Source organism: Colossoma macropomum, unplaced genomic scaffold (assembly GCF_904425465.1).
Source record: "Colossoma macropomum unplaced genomic scaffold, Colossoma_macropomum, whole genome shotgun sequence".
In the NCBI taxonomy this organism is placed as follows: Eukaryota; Metazoa; Chordata; class Actinopteri; order Characiformes; family Serrasalmidae; genus Colossoma; species Colossoma macropomum.
Window position 1 is genome coordinate 29,983,476 of NW_023494795.1, and position 23,080 is coordinate 30,006,555.

The 23,080-nt window shown below is 39.9% G+C and overlaps 2 protein-coding genes across 6 annotated transcripts in view; both read right to left on the reverse strand.

The window, feature by feature from the left end:
• Positions 1 to 2,325: 2,325 nt before the first annotated feature.
• On the reverse strand, positions 2,326 to 16,345 carry LOC118816191 (claudin-20). Its single transcript, XM_036582705.1, has 5 exons — positions 16,213 to 16,345; positions 15,977 to 16,114; positions 10,911 to 11,070; positions 4,111 to 4,193; positions 2,326 to 3,576 (listed from the first exon to the last, which is right to left on the reverse strand). Exon 5 carries the CDS (start codon positions 3,424 to 3,426, stop codon positions 2,569 to 2,571), a length of 858 nt encoding a protein of 285 aa, XP_036438598.1. The 5' UTR covers positions 3,427 to 3,576; positions 4,111 to 4,193; positions 10,911 to 11,070; positions 15,977 to 16,114; positions 16,213 to 16,345; the 3' UTR covers positions 2,326 to 2,568.
• A 1,886-nt stretch (positions 16,346 to 18,231) lies between these two features.
• The window catches only part of LOC118815792 (T-lymphoma invasion and metastasis-inducing protein 2), a 33,319-nt gene continuing 28,470 nt past the window's right edge, over positions 18,232 to 23,080 (reverse strand). For 2 of the 5 annotated variants that reach the window (XM_036582151.1, XM_036582148.1), the window contains exons 21-23: positions 22,399 to 22,492; positions 22,134 to 22,221; positions 18,232 to 21,500 (exon numbers count right to left, since the gene is read on the reverse strand). In XM_036582151.1, the coding sequence (XP_036438044.1) occupies positions 20,954 to 21,500; positions 22,134 to 22,221; positions 22,399 to 22,492 (729 nt within the window). In that variant the 3' untranslated portion in view covers positions 18,232 to 20,953. The remainder of the gene's footprint in view (positions 21,501 to 22,133; positions 22,222 to 22,398; positions 22,493 to 23,080) is intronic. The other 3 variants (XM_036582153.1, XM_036582149.1, XM_036582152.1) reach the window with 2 other exon arrangements.

A 23,080-nucleotide genomic window follows, 5' to 3' on the forward strand; every position in this document is an offset into this window, starting at 1 on the left:
TCAAAAAGGTTCTATATAGAACCATCTAGAGCACATTCTTAAGAACCCTTTCATGGTGCAAAGAACCCTTCAGTCATTCTTTGAGTGTTCATGGTTCTTTATAGAACCATGTTCTTTGCTAAAGAACCCTTGAAGAAAGCTTGGCATTTTAACAATAGCAGAACCCTTTTTGGTGCTATATAGAACCTTTTTGAAAAAATCAGAACCACATACAACTCACTTTCTATTAATCTGAAAAACTATTTCACCATGCAAAGAAACATTTCAACATGGAAGCGGTTCTTGAGTGTTCTATATAGAACCATTGTCTTTACTAATAAAACCCTTGAAGGACCATCTTTTAAGAGTGTCAAGGCGATATGCTGAAAATACATTCGTTTCCTCTGTAAACTGTGACTCGTATGAAATGCTTGTCAGTAAATGGCTGCAAAACAGTCCTGCTGAATCTGTCAGTGGTCCAGTTGCTGACCAGCAGGGGCTCCTGAGGCTTTCGGCTGATGGGACACGGGTCTCCTCTGTCCTGTTCTGTTCATGATGGAGAAAAAACAACGTCCCACTGGCCTCAGAACAGCGTCTGCTGTACGTCCTGCAGCAATGACAGGCAGTCACACGCAGTAAAGATGATTGGGTGCAAGACCCTATTACCCTCGCAGCAAGAGCAGGGTGGGGGAGAAGGAGGGGGCTTGTGTGTGTATGTGTGTGTGTACGCTTTCAGACACACTCGTACACTCGCATCTGTGCTTGCTTGCAATAAATGAGCAGTGTGCACCCATCCGGATCGAAACCTAATGGGAAAGCAAAGAGCATAATTACCTCAGATGATCTGTGCTGCTCTGCCTGACTCTTTGGAAAATGTGGACTGGACACTGTACGATCTCTTCATGGGACTTTTGATTTTATGCATTTTATTTTTTCTTGCTTTGTAAGCGATGTGAAACATGGCCTTAGGCCAGAGCTTAAAGCTGAATTTGTCTGTGTTTATATTTACTAAACATTCTGTCGCATTCACAAGCTATAGACAGCAGACTAAATGCCACTGGACTGAAGATTTGCTGCAAAAATGTGGAATAATTGGCCTGCTTGGCTAATTTTGCTTGCTGAATGTTGGGAACCCAAGGGAAAGATGCTGGAATAGCTTCCATCTCCCTGTTTTCTAATTCTCAGTGCAGCAGTGAGTATGTTTTTTGCCCAAGGATTCTTGGTTCTATGTCAAAATGATGAGACATTTCTCAAAATATTGACTCACTGTGCCAAAATAATGACTTAGGCTAAGTGACTAATTGGCTAATTAGACTAAATAGAGTAATTAGACTAAATGGTACTAAAGTGAATTCAAGATTGGGTGCAAAAATGTGAAATAATCGGCGCGCTTGGCTAATTTTGCTTGGGCACTCAAGGGATTTCAGGCGGCTGTTACATGCAGACTGTAGTTTACAACTTTGGTACTTAACGTCTTCATCTCTAACAAGCTAAAATCAGTCTCTTTGGGAACTGACTCTCGAATCGCTATTCGCCAAAATCTTCTGTTCTCTTTTAATGCAGCAACAGTGAGTATTTTGTGTTTTTGCCACAAGATACACAGTTCTGTGTCAAAATAATGACTTATTTTCTCATACTATTGATTATTATGCCACAATAATGACTTAGACTAAATGACTAATAGACTTTCTGGACTAATTAGACTAGATAGAAATGCATTTTGCATTTTTTTTTGCATGAAAGTATGGTTCTATGTTGAAATAATGACTTATTCCTTCAAAATATTGACTTACTTTGCCAACATAATGAGTTAGATGAAGTGATACTAAACTGAATTCAAATTTTTGGGCAAATATGTGAAGTAACTGGCTTGTCTGACTCATTTTTCTTGGAATGTTGGTCAAACAAAGGATTTCAGGCAGCTATTACATGCAAACTGTAGTTCAAACCCTTGAAAGTAACATCCTCATTTCCAACAAGCTGGAAACAGCCTGACTGGGAACTTTTCAGATTCCAGAACTGAAGCATTACTGCACCTCGGTTTACAAGTTTACCCCCCGAGTTTACAGGTTCTATGTCAAAATAATGACTTATTTTCTTAAAATATATTCATGTATTATGCAAAAATAATGACTAAAAGGTACTAAACTGAATTCATTTGGTACAAAAGTGTGAAGTAATCGCTTGCATGGCTTATTTTGCTTGCTGAATGTTGGGCACCCAAAGAATTACAGGCAGCTATTACATGCAAACTGTAGTTCAAGCCTTTGGCATATAACATCTGCATCTCTCATAAGCTAAAAACAGTGTTTCTGGGAACTTTTCAGATTTGCTGCATTTCCAGAATCGCTTCTCTTTTAATGCTCACTGCGGCAGTGGGCTTTGTAGCCTGAGGATAGCCGGTTCTTGCCTGATCCAAGGCTTCGGAAATACCTCCAGCGCTTACGTTTGCAGTAGGCGAAAGCACTGATGAGAGGGGGAGATAACGCGGCCAAAGTCATTACTCCTCCTCCTCCTGCTGCTTCTATTTCTCCACCTCCTCACAAAGAGAGGCACCTCATTCCCTGGCTTTTACCCACTTCTGGGTCTTTACACATAGTCCTGCAAGCTGTAGACAGCCTTAGCATCCTGAAGTCGGTTCCTGGACGGCGAGTAGTACTGCTGCTCCTGCTCCAGTTGGGACTTCTCTGGCTTGGGCTGGTCCGGCTGCATCTCATCCACCTGGAGCTTCTCTTGGTGTGTTGTTTTTTCTTTGTGTTGCTGTTCCTGTGGCTCCGTCTGGCTTTGCTGTTCCCGGTGCTGCTTCTGTTTGTGCCGGTCGTTGACCACCTGCCGTAATAGCTTGTCTGGGTGGGACGAGCCAGAGTCCAGTGGACCGTTTCTGTTTCTCGGGCACGACAGGCAGAAGATCATGCCTCCGGCTAAGAAAAACCCGGCAGAAACAAATGCAACGTAAACAGCTCCCCCTGGCTCGTACTTGCTGCTCTTGGGCACTTTGGAGTCCATGAAGGTGGTGATGACCTCGTTCGTAAACCAGGATGCAGGGACAAGGCACAGGACTCCGGCAATGACGAAGCAAGCCCCTGCTGCTAGGGCTGTATGTCCCTTGGAGCGGTGGCTGCCCCCCCAGTGGGTGCATTTGAGCCCCAGGGCGGCCAGGCAGAGCCCAAGTGTGGCCATCATGCAGGAGAGGACCATGGTGGTTCGGGCAGTCTGGAGATAAGCAGGCAAGGATAGGACGGAATACTTGAGGGTGCAGCTGAACACTCCGGTACTGTACCAGGTGCAGTCCATCCAAAGCCCTTGCATCTGCGAGATCGCCGTCATGATGTTGGAACCTACATCGGCACTCACCTTCCAGTTGGGCAGCAGAGTGGCCACAGTGGCACCCAGAACCCCAAGCAATGCCAGGACGAAGGCGAGCATCTGCATGGTGGATGAAGGCATTGCGGGCGACCAGCCTCCGGTGTCCCTTCCCCCCCGACTCAATGCTCACCTTGCAGTGGCCCTCCTGTCCCTCCTCCTCGCTCTGCGGCTCCCTATCAGCCCGGCGCAGGTCCTCTCCACAGATAATTCCTCAGCACAGGCTTCACTGGTCTGCGATAAAGAGCGAAATGAGAATTGAACCGAGCGAGCAAGCGTGACGTTCTGACAGATGAGGCGCAGGGGGCTGGTGTCTGCCAAAGGAGACTCTCTGTTTTGCTGTTTTTTTTTTGTTCCCTCCCCTTTCTCACCCTCTCTCTGTGTTTTAGGATGTAAAAGCTTGCCGCATTTCGCCTTTCATTGTAGTGAAATGTGATTTTTTTTGCAGTGTTTAATCATTCTGTATGCTTTTTCAGCTGCGGAGTAACCCTCTGGCAATTGGCGAAGGGGTTACAACAACCTTCTTGTCAAAAACTGCAAGCTAAAATACTACCACAGAGAAATTCAATTTGCAATCTTGACAAGCGAGCAAGTTTTGTGAGAGTTAATTGATTTTTCTCTTATCTCTCCCAACCATGTGACAACACGGAACATTAAAAAATACGAAATCACAGATTTCCTTTGTTGTTCGTCCTATTGTGCTTTGTTAATTTGTAGATAGGGACATGTATCGGTCATCACAGTACAAACAGAAGCCTTAATATTTACCTTGGTGAGGATGCTCAGCATGTGCTATAATGCGCCAGTCAGCTTGGAAAGATCTACCATCGTGGAAAAGAGGGATCCGGTCACTACAAAACATAAAAATAAGAGTTCTGTCAGCCTCATACACCATCTCCTTGGCAACATGAAGTATGTTCTAAAGCCTTTCTGTGGTCCTGATAAAAAATGATAATAATTAAGAACACCTCCATGTGTGTCCTTGGTGAGAATGAAGCGGGGGTCCGCACTGAACTAATGCTGCAAGCCTGAGTGTGGGGCTCCTCACCTGAAGGTCGTTCATGCACAGAAGCAAATGTGCCCCCAGCAAAAGCACAAGATAATAATAAACGTTCCTTTTCTCGGCATAGTAATTTCACCACCACAAAAGAGCAGCTGGAAATGAACTTCTATTACCTGTGACAACCAATTATGTACGAGGCACCCACATTACAGCAGGAAGCGAGAGGCTGAATGCAATCGGGATAGACTGCCAGTTCTTTTTTCCTTCTCGAAGATACTGAGAAAAAACACCTGACTGCTGAAACACATGCTGCCACTTTGGTGAGAAAGTTGTGATGGTATAAACAGCTCTTAAGCAGTGAATAGTATAATCTGTAGTAAACATATTTACCTGATAATTTCTCTAAAAGAAAGTCTCCCACAGGGCCACCCGCATAGATACACGCAGTTATGGAGTAAACATACAGTTGTACCAAATCTCCGCCCCTTTACCATCAACTAGAAGACTGACAGCCTGAAAAAGCAAAGTTTAGCAAAAAGCAAAGTTTATTCAAGTGTGCTGTTAGTGTAAGTGAGAATGCTTGGGTTATACTGACAAACATACAGAAAAGTGTAAGTATATTTAACCTATACATATATATATATATATATATATATATATATATATATATATATATATATATATATATATATATATATATGAACCCTAACCCTAGCTGTTGTTATGCCTGATGTCTCAGTATTCATAACCATTTTATGTAATAACTTTCCGTGAGGGAGCATTTAGACGTCTGGTTCCTATCACCAAGACTGTAAACAATTCTGACACAGTGCGTTTCTCTAGAATGTAGCATTTCACACCAAACAACTCTGAATGACTTTGTTTTTCATCTTAATTATCTAATTAAACAGTAAAATTACAAAATGAAATTTTGTAAAATCAGTGGAATTTCCCTTTGATTGTAAAGGATAAAGCGAGGCTGGAAAATAGTCACATAAAATGTATTATGACTAATTTTATCACATCTGAGGGAAAAACAAAATATAAGAATGATATGATAGTGTGTGTGATATGGGCCCTTTAAGGTTTCACATTGAAAGAATCCATGTCTAGACCAACAAAGACAACATATCAAATGTTGAAACTGAGAAATGTTATTTATAAAAAATATAAGCCCATTGTGAATTTGATGCCAACAACACATTCCAAAAAAGTCAAGACGGGGGCAAGAAAAGGCTGGTAAAGTTGGGTCATGCTAAAAAAACACCTGATGGTTAATTGGCAACAGGTCAATAACATGATTGGGTATAAAAAAGCTTCCCAAAGAGGCTGAGACTTTCAGAAGTAGAGATGGGGAGCAGTTCATCACTCAGTGAAAGACAGCACGATTAAATAGTGCAACAGTTCAAGAATAACATCACTCAACATAAAATAGCAAAGGACTTTTGCTTTTTATCATCTGTAAATAATAACTAAAAGATTCAGAGAATCTGGAGAAATATCTGTATGCAAGGGACAAGGCCGAAAACCAGTATTTGCTGGCCGTGATCTTTGGACCCTCAGGCAGCACTGCATTAAAAACAGACATGATTCTGCAGTGGAATCACTGCATGGGCTCAGAAACACTTCTGAAAACCACTGTCTGTTCATCACTGCATCCACAAATGCAAATTAAAACTCAAAAACGCAAAGAAGAAACTGTACAAAAACAGGATCCAGAAACAGCGCCGCCTTCTCTGGGCCCGAGCTCATTTAAAATGGACTGAGGGGAAGTGCAAAAGTGTCTTGTGGTCTGATGAATCAACATTTGAAATTCTTTTTGGAAATCATGGACACTGTGTCCTCCAAGCTAAAGACCACTCAGCTTGTTATCAGTGCACAGTTCAAAAGTTTACATCTGTGATGGTTTAGGGGTGCATTAGTGCACATGGCATGGGTGATGTGCACATCTGTGAAGGCACCATTAATGCTGAATGATATATACAGGTTTTGGCAACATATTTTGCCATTCAGATGATGTGTTTTTCAGGGAAGGCCTTGATTATTTCAGCAAGACAATGTCAAACCACATTCTGCATGTATTACAGCAGCATGGCTCTGTATTAAAAGAGTCTGGGTGCTAAACTGGCCTGTCTGCAGTCCAGACCTGCCACCCACTGATAACATTTGTCACATTATTAAATGAAAAATACGACAAAGGAGACCCTGAACTGTTGAGCAGCTGAAATCCTATATCAAACAAGAATAGGAAAACATTTCACTTTCAGAACTACAGCAATTAGTCACCTCAGTTCCCAAACGCTTATAGAGTGTTGTTAAAAGAAGAGGTGATGAAACACAGTGGTAAAAATGACCCCGTCCCAACTTTTTTGGAACACGTTGTTGGCATCAAATTCAAAATGGGCATTTATTTAAAAAAAAAACAATAAAATTTCTCTGTTTCAACATTTGATATGTTGTCTTTGTAGTATTTTCCTTTAAAAATATGGTTTACATGATTTGCATATCATTGCATCCTATTTTTATTTACATTCTGCAGAGCGTCCCAACTTTTTGTAAATGGGGTTGTATATATTAGCCCTGGCACCATATATTTGTGAGTGAAACCCAGCATCATAGAGGGTCTCTGAGTTAGCTAAGTGTTTTCTCTCCATGATAGGTGGGTGGTGGTGGAAGGGGGAGTTGAGACGTGATATTACTGGTTAATATTAATTGTCCCACCCGCTGGTGCATGGCCATGTCATTAAAAAGCAGGAGATGTTTTGATATGGACCAAAATTTCAATGGAGAAAAAGAGTTTTGTCTTTTAAGTAAAATAACAGTGTTGTAGTACTCCAGTCCGGTCTTAAAAGCATAAATTCATAGTCTCGATCTGGACATTATCTGGACTCTTCATGAGACTAGCCGAATGTGTGATTCCTCTGACTAAGGTTACTGGAAAGTGTTTTTTTTCTATCATTACTGAATATCAACAAAAGCTTTAAGTACAATTTATTATATTATATAATAGTGTTGTAGACTCACACTCACATTATCAATACCACTTATCCTTCTGGGTCACGGGGGGTGTGGGAGTCATTGGGTGATTGGCCAGAAGGCAGGAAACACCCTGAAGAGGTCACCAGTCCATCACCGTTTACATATCTATCTATCTCTCTCTTTCTATGGTGACCTGTTCAGGGTGTTTCCTGCCTGTATATCATGTATAATGAATGATAATAAATTCCAAATGAATTTCAGGTTTTTCCCCTTTCTTATTTTTATTTTCTGTAAAAATCTTAATTAGTCTTGACTAGGATTTGATGTGTCCAGGTCTCGGTCTTGACCAGGACTCACCTCTAGTAGTGCTGACTACAACACTATTATACAATATAATGAATTGTACTTAAAGCTCAAAAATGCCCCAAATCAAATCCAGAAAACCATAACTGCTAAACATTAAATGTTCATTTTGGACACTGTCCATGCTCTCCTCCACCCGAGAGAGCACAGAACGTAACAGCATTATGTTTAAAGTTATGATATTACAGCGGTATCACTCAACCCAGTAGTCTGCCCAGTGCTTCTCTTTGTGGTATATGACCGGCTGGTGAGGGTGGGCTGCCCGCTGAGGGGCGGCTTCTGGCATCCTGTGGGACAGCGGATGTGTAAATGCCACAGTTATCATTACCACAGATATGGTCTCACTAGTGGCACACCCCAGCTGGAAAGAAACATCTCCTGCAGATGCAGGTGCCTCCTGACCTCCTCTGGAGCAGGAGAAACAGTAGGAGGAGAGCTCTGATAGGCACAGTAGACACAGCAAGTACTGTGTTATTAACCCCTTAAATTCCAGCTGTTATTCAGATATTAATCTTAAGAGTTATAATTCAGTAACTATGAAAAGTGATTCAGTAACTGCTGTAAACTATTACAGTGGAATACAAAGTTTGAACACCCAATAAACAACATTAAACAACAAAAAACAACAAAAAAATAAATACAGCATTTTGTTGCAAATTTTACTGCACAACTTGTAATAATTTGCTGTATTTAAAATATTGGGAAAAAATAAAACATTCAGTATGGCCTGTGTGAAAGTTATGGCACACTTTATGTTTTATGGTTTATTTTTTGTCGCCTCACACAAGCAATTAAAGGCCCCATTTAATGGAAAACCGCATGTTCCTTGCTTCATAAGGCAGCATTGTTAAAGTTTCAAAACATACGATTCACTCCTCAGTCCATACAATTATATACTTATACTGAAGTTATAAGGAGTGTTTCAGCTCTGAGAGCTTATTAAGTGAGGCACAATAAAGGACAACCAATCAGAACAGAGCTCATTTACATATATCAGTCTGAAAGGCACAATAACAATAACACCCTGTTTAATTCTATGGGATAAAAAGAGGTTGGAAAACAGTCACGTAAAAATGAATTAAGAACCTTTTTTGTACATGAACCAACCCATGTTTTAAGTGGGCCTCATGGGAACCAATAAAATACAAGAAAAATGTATGATATGGGCCCTTTATTTCAAAATAGCTTCCATATATGGACTGGTTATGTAAAAAAGCTACTGGCCCTTTAAGGGGTTAAGTGCATGTGCTAGCATGCCTAATTATATATAAGACTGAGTATCTGTCCTAAAATGGGACACATTTGAGTGTGTCAGCGTGCTTGACTGTGGCCCCAGTTGCGGGATTGTGTGGGAGGCTATGGATTAATAATGCAGTTCGCTTGTATTCAGGGACTTCTTGTATGTAGGCCTGTGTTCCTGTTATCGCTTAGTTCTCATTTCTCATTTCTCTGGCTAGATTTAGTGCTACAACTGCTCCACATCAAACTGCACTCTTCACAAGCCCTTTTAACAGAACTTAATACCAGATTTCAAGTCATTACAGTATTTAATCCAAAATATTCTTTGCAGGCATTTGCAGAAACATCACAGGTTGGCGGCCTGCAGCCCCACCATGCAAAAATAATACCCATGTGGAACAGAGTTTAAAAATACTGAGTTTGATCACTGCACAGTCATATTTGAGCTTGCTCAGAGAGGAGCAGTCAACACGGAGCGTCAGAAGCTTTTGAAAGGTTTTCCCTGCAGACTCATAAACATCTCTGAACATCTGAAGGACTCTTACATCAAGAACTTTCTCAGTTTTCTTTTCCTGTCACTGGACGATTTCAATTTAAAGGAGAATTCCACCAATTTTTCAAAATTTCTGCACTATTAAATAGCTTGTATAAGGTGTAAACAAAGTCATTCAGAGTGGTGTGATGTGAAATGCTCCATTCTAGAGAGTCAGAATTGTTCATAGTGGTGGTGACAGGAACCAGACGTCCACCTCTAAAAGCTCCCTCACAGGAAGTTATTACATAGAACATATTTTATTAAAATCCATTTATGGCAGAGAGGACGTTGTACCCATGTTGAAAGAATAATGCATTTACGTGTACTTTTCAAAAATGTGTTTAATATGAAAAGAACATACTCTCAATGTTCACATTTTAAACATACTTTAATACATGCTAATGTATTGTAGCATCGGCATGGAGTAAAACACAGGGACGGGCATGATTCTACCAGGAGAAGTGCTCTTTATTAAACACCAGGGCAGAAAGGCACATACAGAAACATGGGGAGGTCACCACTAGCCAGAGACTTCTCCCTGAAGGTGACCACCAATCCACACTAATTAAAATCTCCCCGACACAGAACAACACAAATAACACGTACACATACCTGAATCTAATAAACAACAACAATAAACAACACAAATAGTCCCTTTTCTGGAGGGCGCGCCTCCCGTGATCCTCGTGGTGTGCCTGTCAGCCACGCCTCAGCCAGCGTCAGCCAGTAGCGGGTTGCTACAGTGTTATTATGGAACATCTTATGGCATCTTAAGTGTATTTAAATTGTAATTTAAGAGTTTAATATTTCTTACAAGTATTTAGTTGTGCTTTTGGATCCTTTACAAACATTTTATGTTGCACTTCAGTAAATTTAAGTGTGTAGATTGTAGACATAACTGTCATTATACATGATATATATAATGAACTGGACATACTGATACACTGGTACTTACTGAGTTATGAGTTAATAAGTAAAACATATATAAAAATAAGTGTGTTATTAATGTATACTTGAATATGTTAAGAAATACATTTAATCAAGTATATTGTAGGTGTTTTTCCATAACATATACATGAAATAAAAAGCTATGCTTTTAGTATTCTTTAGATACTACAAAGTATACTACTGATATGCTTAAGTAAGGGAATGCAAAATAGTTTCCTTTTTTTCTGATTTACCACAATCTTAATATAAACCTCAGCAGACACATGTAGGTTCACTGGTGGTTTTGTAAATAAAATGGCTATATCTGTGCTGTAGACATAGTGACCCCTGGTTCCTATCACCACCACTGTAAAGAAATCGGAGTCTGTAAGTTTCTCTACAGTGAACCGTTTCACATTAAAACACTCTGAATGACTTTCTTTACATCTCAGACACTGAATTATGCAGAATTTTTTGAAAAAATCAGTGGAGTTCTCCTTTAGTTAAAATTATGAAACTTACCTTAACATACAGTGCAAGTGTGATTCATGTCAACATGAGTTTAGAAGCCAGGCAGCTCTGCTGGGTCATCTTTTTGAGTGCAGTCGTATATGAGAAGTTCATCAGAGTGGCTGGACCAGCAGGGCCGGGCGAGTGTGTTTGTAGTGCGTTCGGCCCCTGGCTGTGAGGAGAGCGTGGGAAGAGAGAGGAGAGAGAGATGGGAAGCACTGCATTTCTCATAGCGCTGTTTTTCCCTCACTGCGAGCCAGCTTTTCTCTCTAAAGACTGCATCTCTAATGGTGCTCTCGTGTTATGTAATCTCAGTGTGCTAAAGAAATACTCCAGTTTTTCAGCCTGAGCTCTATCTGCTGCAACAGCAGCATATAGTCTATGACAAGAATCTTGCTGTAGGGAAGTGCAGGGCACAGTTTAACATATTTTAGTCTTTTCCTAATAAATTTGCTGCAAAATGAAAACGTAAGTGTTGTTTCCAGCACCAACTGTATATGAACAATTCAGCCAAATGCAGCAGGAGTGCAAGTGTTGCATTACCCCATAGGTGGGGTTAACTGTAATAGACTGACGGGCTAGTTTTAACAGTCACTAAAAAAAACTTTATACAAACACAATTAATTCAATACAGTTTTATGTTCCAGTACAATTCCAGATGAGCTTTCCAACCATAATCTGTTCATCAAAAGAAGTATGATCAGTGAAAATTGGACTCCTTAGTTCCCAAACACTGACAGAGTGTTTTTAAAAGAAGAGGTGATACAACAACAGTAGTAAACATGCTCCTGTCCCAACTTACTTGAAATGTGTCGCTGCCATCAAATTCAAAATGAGCATACACTTTTCAAAAAACAACAAAATCTCTCAGTTTCAGGTTTTGATATCTTGTCTCTGTGCTATTTTCAATTAAATATATTGTTTACATAATTTGTACATCAGTGCGTTTTGTTTTTATTTACATTTTGCACAGTGTCCCAACTTTTTTGGAAATGGGGTTGTACATCTATAGTATATTTTGAAAAATCGATGCTAAAAATGTCCAAAAAATGACTGTGTTGAATTCATGTAGGAGGATATCACTGCTCACTGTTTACTTTAGGAGGCTCAGCTGTGACACCGAGTTAAACTAAACCTGCCATGTGGAGGCCTGATTAGCTCTCACTGTGTTATTTACATGTTTCAAATGGTTCTATACAGTATTTTAGCCACCATGAGCGAGATTAAATAACATAGAAGTGAATTCTGTGACATGTACACTTATACACGATCCAGTAATCAAAAAACATACTTTCAAACACACAAAATCCAAAAAGTTACTTTAACAGTATGAAAACAGCTTTCAGAGCGAATCGCATGAAAATATCTGTCCCATTAATATCAGAATGCCTAGATGATGTTGCTATGGCAACACAAGGTCAAAAGCACATTCTACTTGAATCTGTTTAACTACACTCTTAAGAAAGATGGTTATTCAAGGGTTCTTTAGTAAAGAAGATGGTTCTGTATGAAACCATGAGCCCTAAAAAAAACATCATGCATGATCAAAGTGTTCTTTGCATGGTGAAACGTTTCTTCAGACTGATGGAAAATGTGCTGTAGATGGTTCTATATGGAAACTTTTTGAAAAGGGTCCTATATAGCACCAAAAATGTTCTTCTATTGTTATGAAACTCTTAAAAAAGATGATTCTTCAAGGGCTCTTTTCGTAAAGAAAATGGCTCTAAATAGAATCAAAGGGTTCTTTGTATCATGAAAGGGTTCTTTGGACTGAAGACTACAAGGGTTCTTCTATTGTTACGGTGTCAAGCTTGTAACAATGGAAGGGTTCTATATAGAACAATCTCCATCAATCTGAAGAACGCTTTTATTACGCAGAGGACCCTTTACTCATGCAAAGGGTTCTTTGAATGTTCATGGCTTTATATAGAACTATTTTCTTAACTGTAGAACCTTTGAAGAACCTCTTTTTTTAAGAGTGTTGTAACAATATAAGAATGCTTTTTTGGCACTGTATAGAACCCTTTTCAAAAAGGTTCTATACAGAACAAAAGACAACACATTCTCCATCAATCTGAAGAACCAACTGATCATGCAAAGTGTTCTTTGAGTGTTCAGGGTTCTACATAGAACCATCTTCTTTACTAAAGAACCCTTGAAGAACCATCTTACATAAATTATCCATGTTACACATTAGTTTATACACCACTCTCCCTTCTTTCCTTGTACTTGGTGAAAGAACAGAAAAGCTGTTGACCTACTTATAGTTGAAATGTAGTGTCTTCAGCCTCTGTCCATTGACTTCTATTGTGACTTCAGGTACTGAAAACAGTCATAGTTTTTTTGCACGACTGTTTTCCAGCCTCTCTTTATCCCTTACAATTGTGTTTGTCACTGTGTCTTTAAGACAGGTATATGTAAATGATCTCTTTTCTGATTGGCTGTGTGTATTGTGCCTCATTCAAAAACAGTCTGAAACACTTCTTATAGCCACTATGTGAGTGGGCAGGGCTAAACTGCTGTAGGCTGAATAGGTGGATATATATATTAATGTGCTGGTTTTTGTGACATCACGAAAACAGTAAAATCAAAACAGGCCGTTTTTGCTGTTTAGTGTCCATATATGGACTGTATGGGCTGAGTAATGGATTGGACATTTAAAAACTTTAACAGTGTTTACATACCACATCAAACCACATCAACCAAACATTAAAAATGAGCGGGTGTGCATGATTTGGGCCCTTTAACCCCTTAAGGCCCTAAGTTTTATTACACACTTCTATAACATAAGAATAGCTCAGCCAGTTTGCATTGACAGCCCTGTAGTTACTGAATAATAAGCCTTAGTATGTAGTAAACCTGGAATTTTAAGAGGTTAACAAATGTTAGGACCCAACAACAAAACCTAGGAATTTAATAGGGGAAATTTTGTAGGTGCTGCATCCTTCTTGAAGTCTCAGTCAGGATGGTTCAAGTATTTTGTTTTGGTTTTGTTGGAGTTCTTGGCCATAAGCATGATATTTTCCCAGATATTTACTTAGAAGTCATTTATCACTGGAAATATGTGTCCTCGAATATGATCCATAGCTCGTCCTTACTGTATCATGCCTCATAACAAATAAAATCATGGCTGATTAAATATTTATCGAGCACTACTTCTTTTTAGAGTGCCTCTAAATCTTTGTTTACCAAAACTGCTGCAGCACAAAGATGTGCAAAGCTGCTTCTTGGGGAACTGTAGCCATAGTTGGTGTATTTACAGATATCCATGATTTATTTAACTTATTCTCAGGCAGTTTATCTCAATTTTAGTCAGATTAAAAGTGTTGTTTAAAAAAGTCTGTTCATATAAGGTTATTAAACTAAAAATGAGCTTCTAACCTCACATTTACGAGATGGAAAATCTTGCCAGAGAATTTGGACTGGAAATGTTTTGCTGCTGTCTTTCTTGTTCACTCAATCTTTCAAATAAGTTCACCCATTTAGGCTTGAGAAATAATGGCACTCACAAATGACCTACAGCTGCACCGATAAAATAAATGCATTCAATTTTGTTGATTCAAATGTGGACATAATTTCTACATGAATAAAAAAAAATAGTTCTGCGCTAACTGTGTTGATGTAATATACATTATATGGCCAAATGTATGTGGACACCTGATTATTAAACCTATATGAGTTTGTTGGACATCCCATTCCAAAACCATGAGCACTAATATGGAGTTGCCCCCCGCTCCATAGCAGCCACAACAGCCTCCACTCTTTTGGGAAGGCTTTCCACAAGATTTTGGAGTGTGTCTGTGGGAATTTGTGTCCATTTAATCAAAAGAGCATTTGTGAGGTCAGACACTGATGTTGGACAAGAAGGCTTGGTCTGCAATCTACGTTCCAGTTCATCTCAAAGGTGTTCAGTGGGGTTGCGGTCAGGGACACTTGGCATTGCGCATAGTGATCTTAGGCTTGTATGCAGCTGCTCGGCTATGGAAACCCATTTGATGAAGCTCTCAACACACACTTATTGTGCTAATGTTGCTTTCACAGGCCGTTTGTAGCTCTGTAGTCAGTGATACAACAAAAGATTTGTACATGCTACATTCTTTGGCACTCAGCAGCCTCGTTTTGTGAGTTTGCACTGTATGTCGTTTCGTGGCTGAGCTGTTGTTGCTCCTAAACACCTTCATTTCACAATAATAGCACTTACAGTTGACTGGGGCAGATCTAGCAGGGAAGAATTTTCACAGCTGTCTTGTGACAAAGGTGGCATCCTATGACAGTGTCACATTTAAAGTTACTAAGCTCATTTGAATCAACTAATGCATCAGTTTTTCCAGCGTGTTATTCTGTTGTCTGGTAACTGGTCCTGTATGAAGAACATTAGGTCAGGTGACTGGGTTGAGGAGTGAATTTGAGGCCTGGGTGTTCTTTGTTCATGGGGATTAGCACAATAGTAGTCCAGAGAGCCCTACAGAGGCAGACTGTTGTACACCTGTTGATAAAGAGGTCCTCATTCAGCCTGACCAAACTACATCTGCATGAGATTCAGGCTTGAAGTTAACCCTTTAAACTCCTAAGGGTCCAACGGTGATTCTATATTTCCAAACACTCCTAACTACACAGCTTACAAATTAGTTTGGTAGTAGTTTTGATTGTTGCGTAGTACATTGTTACATCAATAAATAAAGAAGCCTAAGGTTCAAGGGGTTCAACACAGCCCTTACACTTACTATCAGAGAGTACTCACACAGTCATAAAGCTGCTTCGCCCTGAACAGCTAAAGAGAGGGTTTTGCACTGAGATGTGATCAATCCTCTTTAAAACTCTCTGAAGGAAACATCCTAATTCTGAATAATACGCTTTAGGAAGTAATTCGTCTGGAATTATAAAGACTTAAAAGCTTCTTTAATAGTGAATCACTAATTACATTTCAATTTACTCCAACACAGTGAGCCAGCTCTGGATTCCTGGACCTGCATTAGATCTAGTATTGGAATAAACATTGATTTCACGTGTAGAATTTCTGAGACCAGAATTATTTCTCAGTCGAACTTTTCAATAGAAAAGGTAAATAATGTACAAACCTTGATGTTCTGCTCCAGCCTTCAGAGAAAAGCCCAGAACTGATCCCAGCAGCCTGTGAGTAAACCTATTCACACAAGGTCAGCAAGTGTGCACTCAAAGCGTGTACAACGCGCGTCCACGGCAGGAGATGGGGAGCTCTAGCATAAGAGAGAGTGGAGATCAGCACATTCCACAGTCACACAGACAAAAAGACAAAGAGAACGAACGGTCAAGATCCAAAACTCAGAATCATTACAGCATCAGATCTGTCCGCAGAGAGAAAGGCATGTCCATTCCTCAGAGCTCCGTCCAGTAAGAGGCTGAACCTTCCTGAGAGAGAGAGAGAGAGAGAGAGAGAGAGAGAGAGAGAGAGAGAGAGAGAGAGAGAGAGAGAGAGTGGAAGCGAGAGAGAGACAAGGATAGAGACAGACAGAGTAAAAGAGAGCAGGAGAGTGTAAGAGTGAGAGAAAGAGTGTGTGTGTGTGTGAGAGAGAGAGATAAATAGTGGAAAAGAGAGAAGAGAGGGAGAGAAAGAGTGAAAGAGGGGAAGGGAGAGAGGGAGAGGGAGAGAAAAAGATTGTGGAAGAGAGAGTGAAGGATAAAAAGAGAAAGAGACAGCTAAAGAGAGCATGGGAGAGAGTGAGTGAGAGAGTAAGTGAGAGTGAGAGAGAGAGAGAGAGAGAGAGAAGAAGAGTGGGAGAGATAGTGAGAGAGAGGGAGAGAAAGATTTTAGAAGAGAGAGCTAGGGAGAAGGATAAAGAGAGAGAGAGGGAGACAGAGAATATAAAAGATAGAGAGAATAGGAAAGATAGCGAGAGAGAGAGAGCGGGAGTGTGTGTGTGAGAGAGAGAGAGAGAGCGAGAGAGACGGAGAGAGAGAGAGAGAGAGAGCGGGAGTGTGTGTGTGTGTGAGAGAGAGAGAGCAGCTCCTGGTTTCTCTGTAGTTACTCTGTCAGTTCAGTGTGGAGCAGATAGAGGGCAGGAAGAGCCAAGGCTTCTCTTCAGCATGTTGGGGGGCTGGAGCCTCATTCAGCATTTCAGTGTGAGTGTGGTGGGCCGGCTCTGCGCTCCTCCACACAGGTGTTACTGTGGCAACGCATGAACTGCTGCCATCACGCTCAACAGTGCATTTTTCCCTCTCTGAATTCTGTTCCAGTGAGTTCTCTGCTCTCTCTCTAGAGACTTTCATACTGCCAGTTAGTCTATAAAGAGTTTTATAAGTGTGTCCTAAACTCTATTGGATGATTGCATGTCATTTGGGAGGCTCTGATTGGCCAGTTTGCACGGGATAATGTGGAACCTCATTTCTACCACAAAACAAGACTGTTTATAACTCATAATATCAAGATCCTACCTCATTATTATGACTTACAATCTCGTAATTATAACTTACTATATCATCCTAATTATGAGAATGTTTCTCATAACTGTAATTATGACATAAGATTTTATATTATCTGCATGACTTGCTAACTCATTATTGTGACTTGCTATAGTTATTTTGATTTTTTTCATAATTAGAGTTAATATATTTTTCATAATAAGAGTTAACACCTCAAAATTAGATGCTGTATCATAACTGACTTACTATCTCAGTATTATGACTTAGTATTTGATAATAATAAGATCTTGATTTTCCAAGATTAATACTGGATTAAAATCACCTCACGTTTATTAGTCGGACTGTAAAAACTACACACACTGCAGATTCATACTGGATTAAAATCACACATCTTGTCAGTAATTTCTTAATCACAGTGAATTAACCTCTCCAGGTAATACTAATCCAGCTCCAATAGAGCTTTTGATTTAACTAGTGCAGCTAAGTGCTTTTTATCAAGGAAATGTTTTTTTCCTGCTTGGCTGTAGATGACGTTTATTCTCCCTCTCCCTGAAAAAAGGTGACAAAGAGCATCTGGCACAGAGAGCTGTTATCCATGCCCACTCTCCTACACGCTCACATCAACATCGCCCACTGACGTCCTGAACAAAGCAAGAACTCAAGAAAAGAGCCATAATTATGATTCATTTGGGTTCTTTTCTCTCTCTCTCTCCACACAAGAGCAGCCTACTGTTAGATCCAGTGTATTTCTGAGCCCAGAGATACAGCATAAAAGCATTCATTTAGACAGCTCTGCATGCCAATACGTTTCCACCCTCTTTGAAATTAATCTAATTTCTCATCAGCTCTCATCAGGTGGAAGGGTCACAGGTCGAGCTGTAATGTAAAGCATAACTGCAGCTTTGCAAAATGAGACTCGGTTAAGAAGCAGAAGTGGAAGAGTAGAAGAGAGATTTTATTAAATATTACAATATAAGCTTATTTTAAGGTCAAGAGCTGGTCAGGTGGTGGATATAGCATATTTTTACAAATAAATTAAGTAACACTACAAAAGACAATATAGTTCAGGAGGTACTTTAAATACAGTAAATTACAGTAAACAACAAAGAAACGTATTCAAAGGTATTTAACTTAAGAAATGAGAGTCATGCTACATCCATCGCAAAAAATAATCAACACTGAATCAAAATACACGAAGGAGATGTACAGTTATAACTTAGAAAATATTCTCAGAATTTTCCTGCTCATAAAAACATGATTAAATCAAGCTGTTCCAGTACTGAACTAAGAAGAGCCTTTGTCAGAAAGCAGTATAAATATAAAGACAGTATTCACAAATGTGAAATCTTCTTGGCTTGTATCAAGAAAGCTAATCAAGGCAACGTGTGTTTTGTAGAGCTCAGAATGCAAGGCAGCGTGCTTGAGGACCAACAATTGTAGTCAGCCAATCCGTCATGTCTTTAGGTCCACTGCATCTGTGCAAAAGCCACTGGCTAAATTAGCATATGCTAAAGCAAGCCGGTGGTGTAGCGTACAGGATAACACCACTGGCCTCCATACTGACGTTCCATTCTCCATGCTACACCAATGAGTCCTTGGGCAAGACTCCCAACACTACATCCTCTGTAACATGGTTAAGCTTTAAGGATAAGAGTGTCTGCCAAATATCACAAATGTACTTTAAGCTGTGCGTATTCTCGGTAAGCCAAGGCATCCTCTGCAGCAATTCTGGTCCTGGAGAAGTGAAGTCCAAGGCAAATACGAGTCTAGCCATTCCAGACGTGATCTCATAACAATAACAGATGCCCGGAGGCAACTTCTTAAACATCTGGTGCAGACATCCACCACTAACATGGGAATACCTATGGAGCTCCGCTGGTGACATCCTGTATACATAAAAATAATGCGTAGCCACGACTCAGTAAGGCGTGAGAACAAGATCCTAATGTAGTAAGGCATGATCATGCTCCCACGCCTTACTAAGTGGTGGCCACAGTTTAATTATCTCATTCCTATGCCTTACTAAGTCATGGCCACGCGTTAGGATCTCATTGCAACGCATTAATAAGGCCACACACTATTTTTATTTAAATCGGATCTCACCAGCAGGACTCTGTAAATACCCCCTCTGCACAGTCTGTGTTCTTTTAATGTCAATACAATCAATAACACAAACAAAACAAGATAGCTACAGATACGCTACCTCAACTGTCTTCCCTTGCAAGAGGTTTCTTTTTACCACATGATTTTTTGTGGGATTTTTTTAGCATTATTACATCCATGGGCTAACTACGGGCTTGTTGTCTGTTGGTTAATGCTCACCAGGTTTAGAAACATCACACCCAGGTTGTTTCCCCCTTAATCAGTCTACACTCCCTCCTACATTTAGCCCAAAATTTCAAATGTTTGTCTCTAGACATTCCCACTATGAGATCACGTCTGGCCTTGTGAGGCTACACAGTCACCTGCTCAAACACACCCACTACACCTGGGATCTGGAGCTGCTTCTAATTATTATTTCTGTAATTGATGAATCTATTGACTTTTAGACATTTAATCAAACCGTCATGCCTTGTAGGAAAGAATGGATCTTACAGTTACAAAGTTGATAAATCTGTGTGGCAACTTCTTTTACGGTGGAATCAAACAATAGAGGCCCTGTCGCCCCTGTGCTTCACGTAGTGTACTGCAATCTGTCGGAATGACCATGTGGATCATATGAACATTGCAGAGAACTGTAGCGCACTTTGTTTTAGGTAAACAATTAACTGTTTTTCAGTGGTGCCATATCCGTATTGATGGGTGTCAATATCAGAATGATATGAGCAGAAAGTGCAGAATCAGATATTGGAGAAAAAAAAATTATTAATAATCCAATTCTGTAACAAATCTGCTCTGAAATAGCACTGAAAGAGCTGAACAATTTTTCTGACCCATATTATGAGTGTGATTTATATTATGCCTATTTTCTATAAATTAAGGTCCAGGCCTGTTATTTTGCCAAGAAGACCAGAACACCCACTGATTCTGACTCGAGGCTCGAACGTTAAATGTAGTGTTCTACCTGTTGGTTATTTGGCTGCTTCTAATGGATCTAACGTAGTGGTTCTCACAACTGGTCCCCAGAGCCACCCAGACAGTCTACATTTTTGGATAAACAGGAATGAAAGAAAAATGTGGGGCGTCTAGGGGGCCCTGAGGACTGTGTTGGGAACCACCAGGTCTAACTCATCTATGGCAGTTTACAGCTTTGTGTTCTTAAGTCAAACTCCCCCACTTAAAACCTGAGCCAATATTGTTGATAATGTGGGCTATAATTAAAACTGCACCTCTTGCAATTTGGAAAGTTTTTCAAATAGCAATTTTGATATAGAAACGATTATTCTCTTCAACTCTAAATAGTATTCACTCACTCTGTGTGAGGTGATGCTATTATTATTTCTTTCTGTGGTGTAGTAGAGGGCGTGGACAGTTTGAGCATGATAGTCTACTTTCAGATGCTCAATTTAAGTGAAGTGCTTCGATAAAAATTGCTAATTTTGAAGTTGAGAAGTTTTTAGAGAAAAGATATTGGATATGAGTATGTTTGAGCAGGGAAATTCCCAAACTGCTGGACTAAGGCCCTCCAGGACCAGAACTGATGAACCCTTATGTATCTACAGTGTGGGGATGGCAGCTTTCTGGATGCCCATAACCGTATCATAGAAGCAGTCTTCATTTGCGACAGAGCTCAGGTTCTGTATGCTGCAGTCTCTAGCCAGCGGGTTGTTGAGGCCCACTGCAGATGTATCCTTCAGCAGGGTCAACTGACTGGATTGCAGGCCGCCAGAGCTCTTGTGGGTGGCTTCCTGTGGGTCCATGAAGCTCAGTCTCTGAAGCTGAGCCTCCAGCGAGCCGGTCAGGGAGCACAGCCTGGCCCTCTTGCTAAGAGAGGAGCTTTCATTTCTGGGAGCACATGCAGGTTCTGAATGTGTATCTCCACCAAGTCTGCCCTCTTCTGAATCCAGTGGACTGCGCTTAAGTCCATCTGTCTGTGGCTGGAGCCTCTGGAGCCAGGAGCTGGTTCTGACTGCTGCTGGGTGGCTCCTCCTGGGAAATGTCAGATTATCTCTGGATCCTCTTTCAGCTGGAACGTTCCTTTTGGAATTTTCTCTCAGGATGGAGCGGACGGCCTTCACTGCATTGGCCTTGTTCTCCAAACTACTGTACACAAAAAACAAATAGATGATGAGATGATTGAAACGTTTATATGTCTGTGTGATGATATACAAGGTGTTGTAAGTAGGGGCGTCTCTGACGTCTCAAGATTTCACCACAATTTAATTCCATTTCATTATTTTGGTTTGATTCAGAATTATTAAATTATTAAAGCTAATATCCTACATTTTTCTTGTATTTAATTTTTTCCCATTTGTGTGATTTTAGGTACTATAAATAGCCGTATTTATTTTTGCATGACCATTTTCCAAACTATTACTGTCTGTCTATTTTGTTACTATGCCTTTAAGACTGATATCCATACAGTACCAGTCAAAAGTCTGGACACTTTCCCATTCAATGCTTTTTCTTTATGTTTATTATTTTCCACATTGTAGATTAATGTTGAAGACATCAAACGCATATGGAATTAAAGTGTTAAACAAACCAGAATATGTTAATCTACAATCTAGAAAATAATAAAAATAAACTTTATTTAAAAAACATTTAAATGCATATATACACACACACATACATATGTACTAAGTACATCATATAACCCCTAGTTGTATTGATCTCTACTGTGTCTGTTTTTAGATGTCCAGTTTTCTTTTTAAAATGTGAAACCAGCCCTTTTACCTGCTGCAGAGTTGAAAGACTGTTTCTGGTCTTCCTTCTACTTCCGACTTAGTGTGAACTAATTCCCAAAGACAAGGATCCTCAGATCCTGTAAAAGAAAGGAAAACAGGGCTGAAGACACCTGAGCATTCAGACAAGCTTAGACTGCAGCTGCAGCTGTGTTGGAGCATAAAATGCCAGCTAACACTGATGTAAAGACTAATGCACTGACTAATGCCTGATCTTGTAATATAATAGTGAATGACAGGCCTGTATAAACACCCACCTGCTGAGTTTCCAGGGCGAACCTGTACAGACGAGGCAGGAATGAGCCAGCGGAATTTAAAGGGGTCCAGATCTCCAGAGCGGGAGCTGGTCTGCTTAAGGAAACATGACAAGCAAAACATCTACATCAGAACAATGAAATATATACTTAACTAAATTCAACTTCAATAAACTTAAATATATTAAAAAAAATAAAGTGATAGTTCAGTGATAGTTCAGTGACAGTTCAAATCTACATATTTTTTCCTTACATAAAACCTACATTGAAGACATTTATGACTGTTATAAATGAAACCAGATAAAAGTAAGTTGCGTGGCTAAAACAGTCATGGCAGCCTGAATTTTGTCTGTACTTGTGTCTTTTTTTTATGGATAGTATGTCATATTTAGTCAGAAACTACATAAGCAAGTTTATTTGAGATTATTTAAAGGGGCATTCTGGCCAAAAGAGTACTTAATGTGTTAGTTATCATCATAGCTAGGTTAGTGTCTAGTGCTTGTAAGCTACATTAGCTTCGTAGCTCCAGTATAAAACTAAAGGAGCAATCTTCAGAAACCAAACATATCTTGGCCGACTGGCTACTTCTGAGGTAATAGGGGAAGATTGTGTAAACTTGTTTTTTCATCAAACTGTCACTTTAACACTCAGAATGCAAAGTTTTTACTTAAGGTCTTAAACTCAC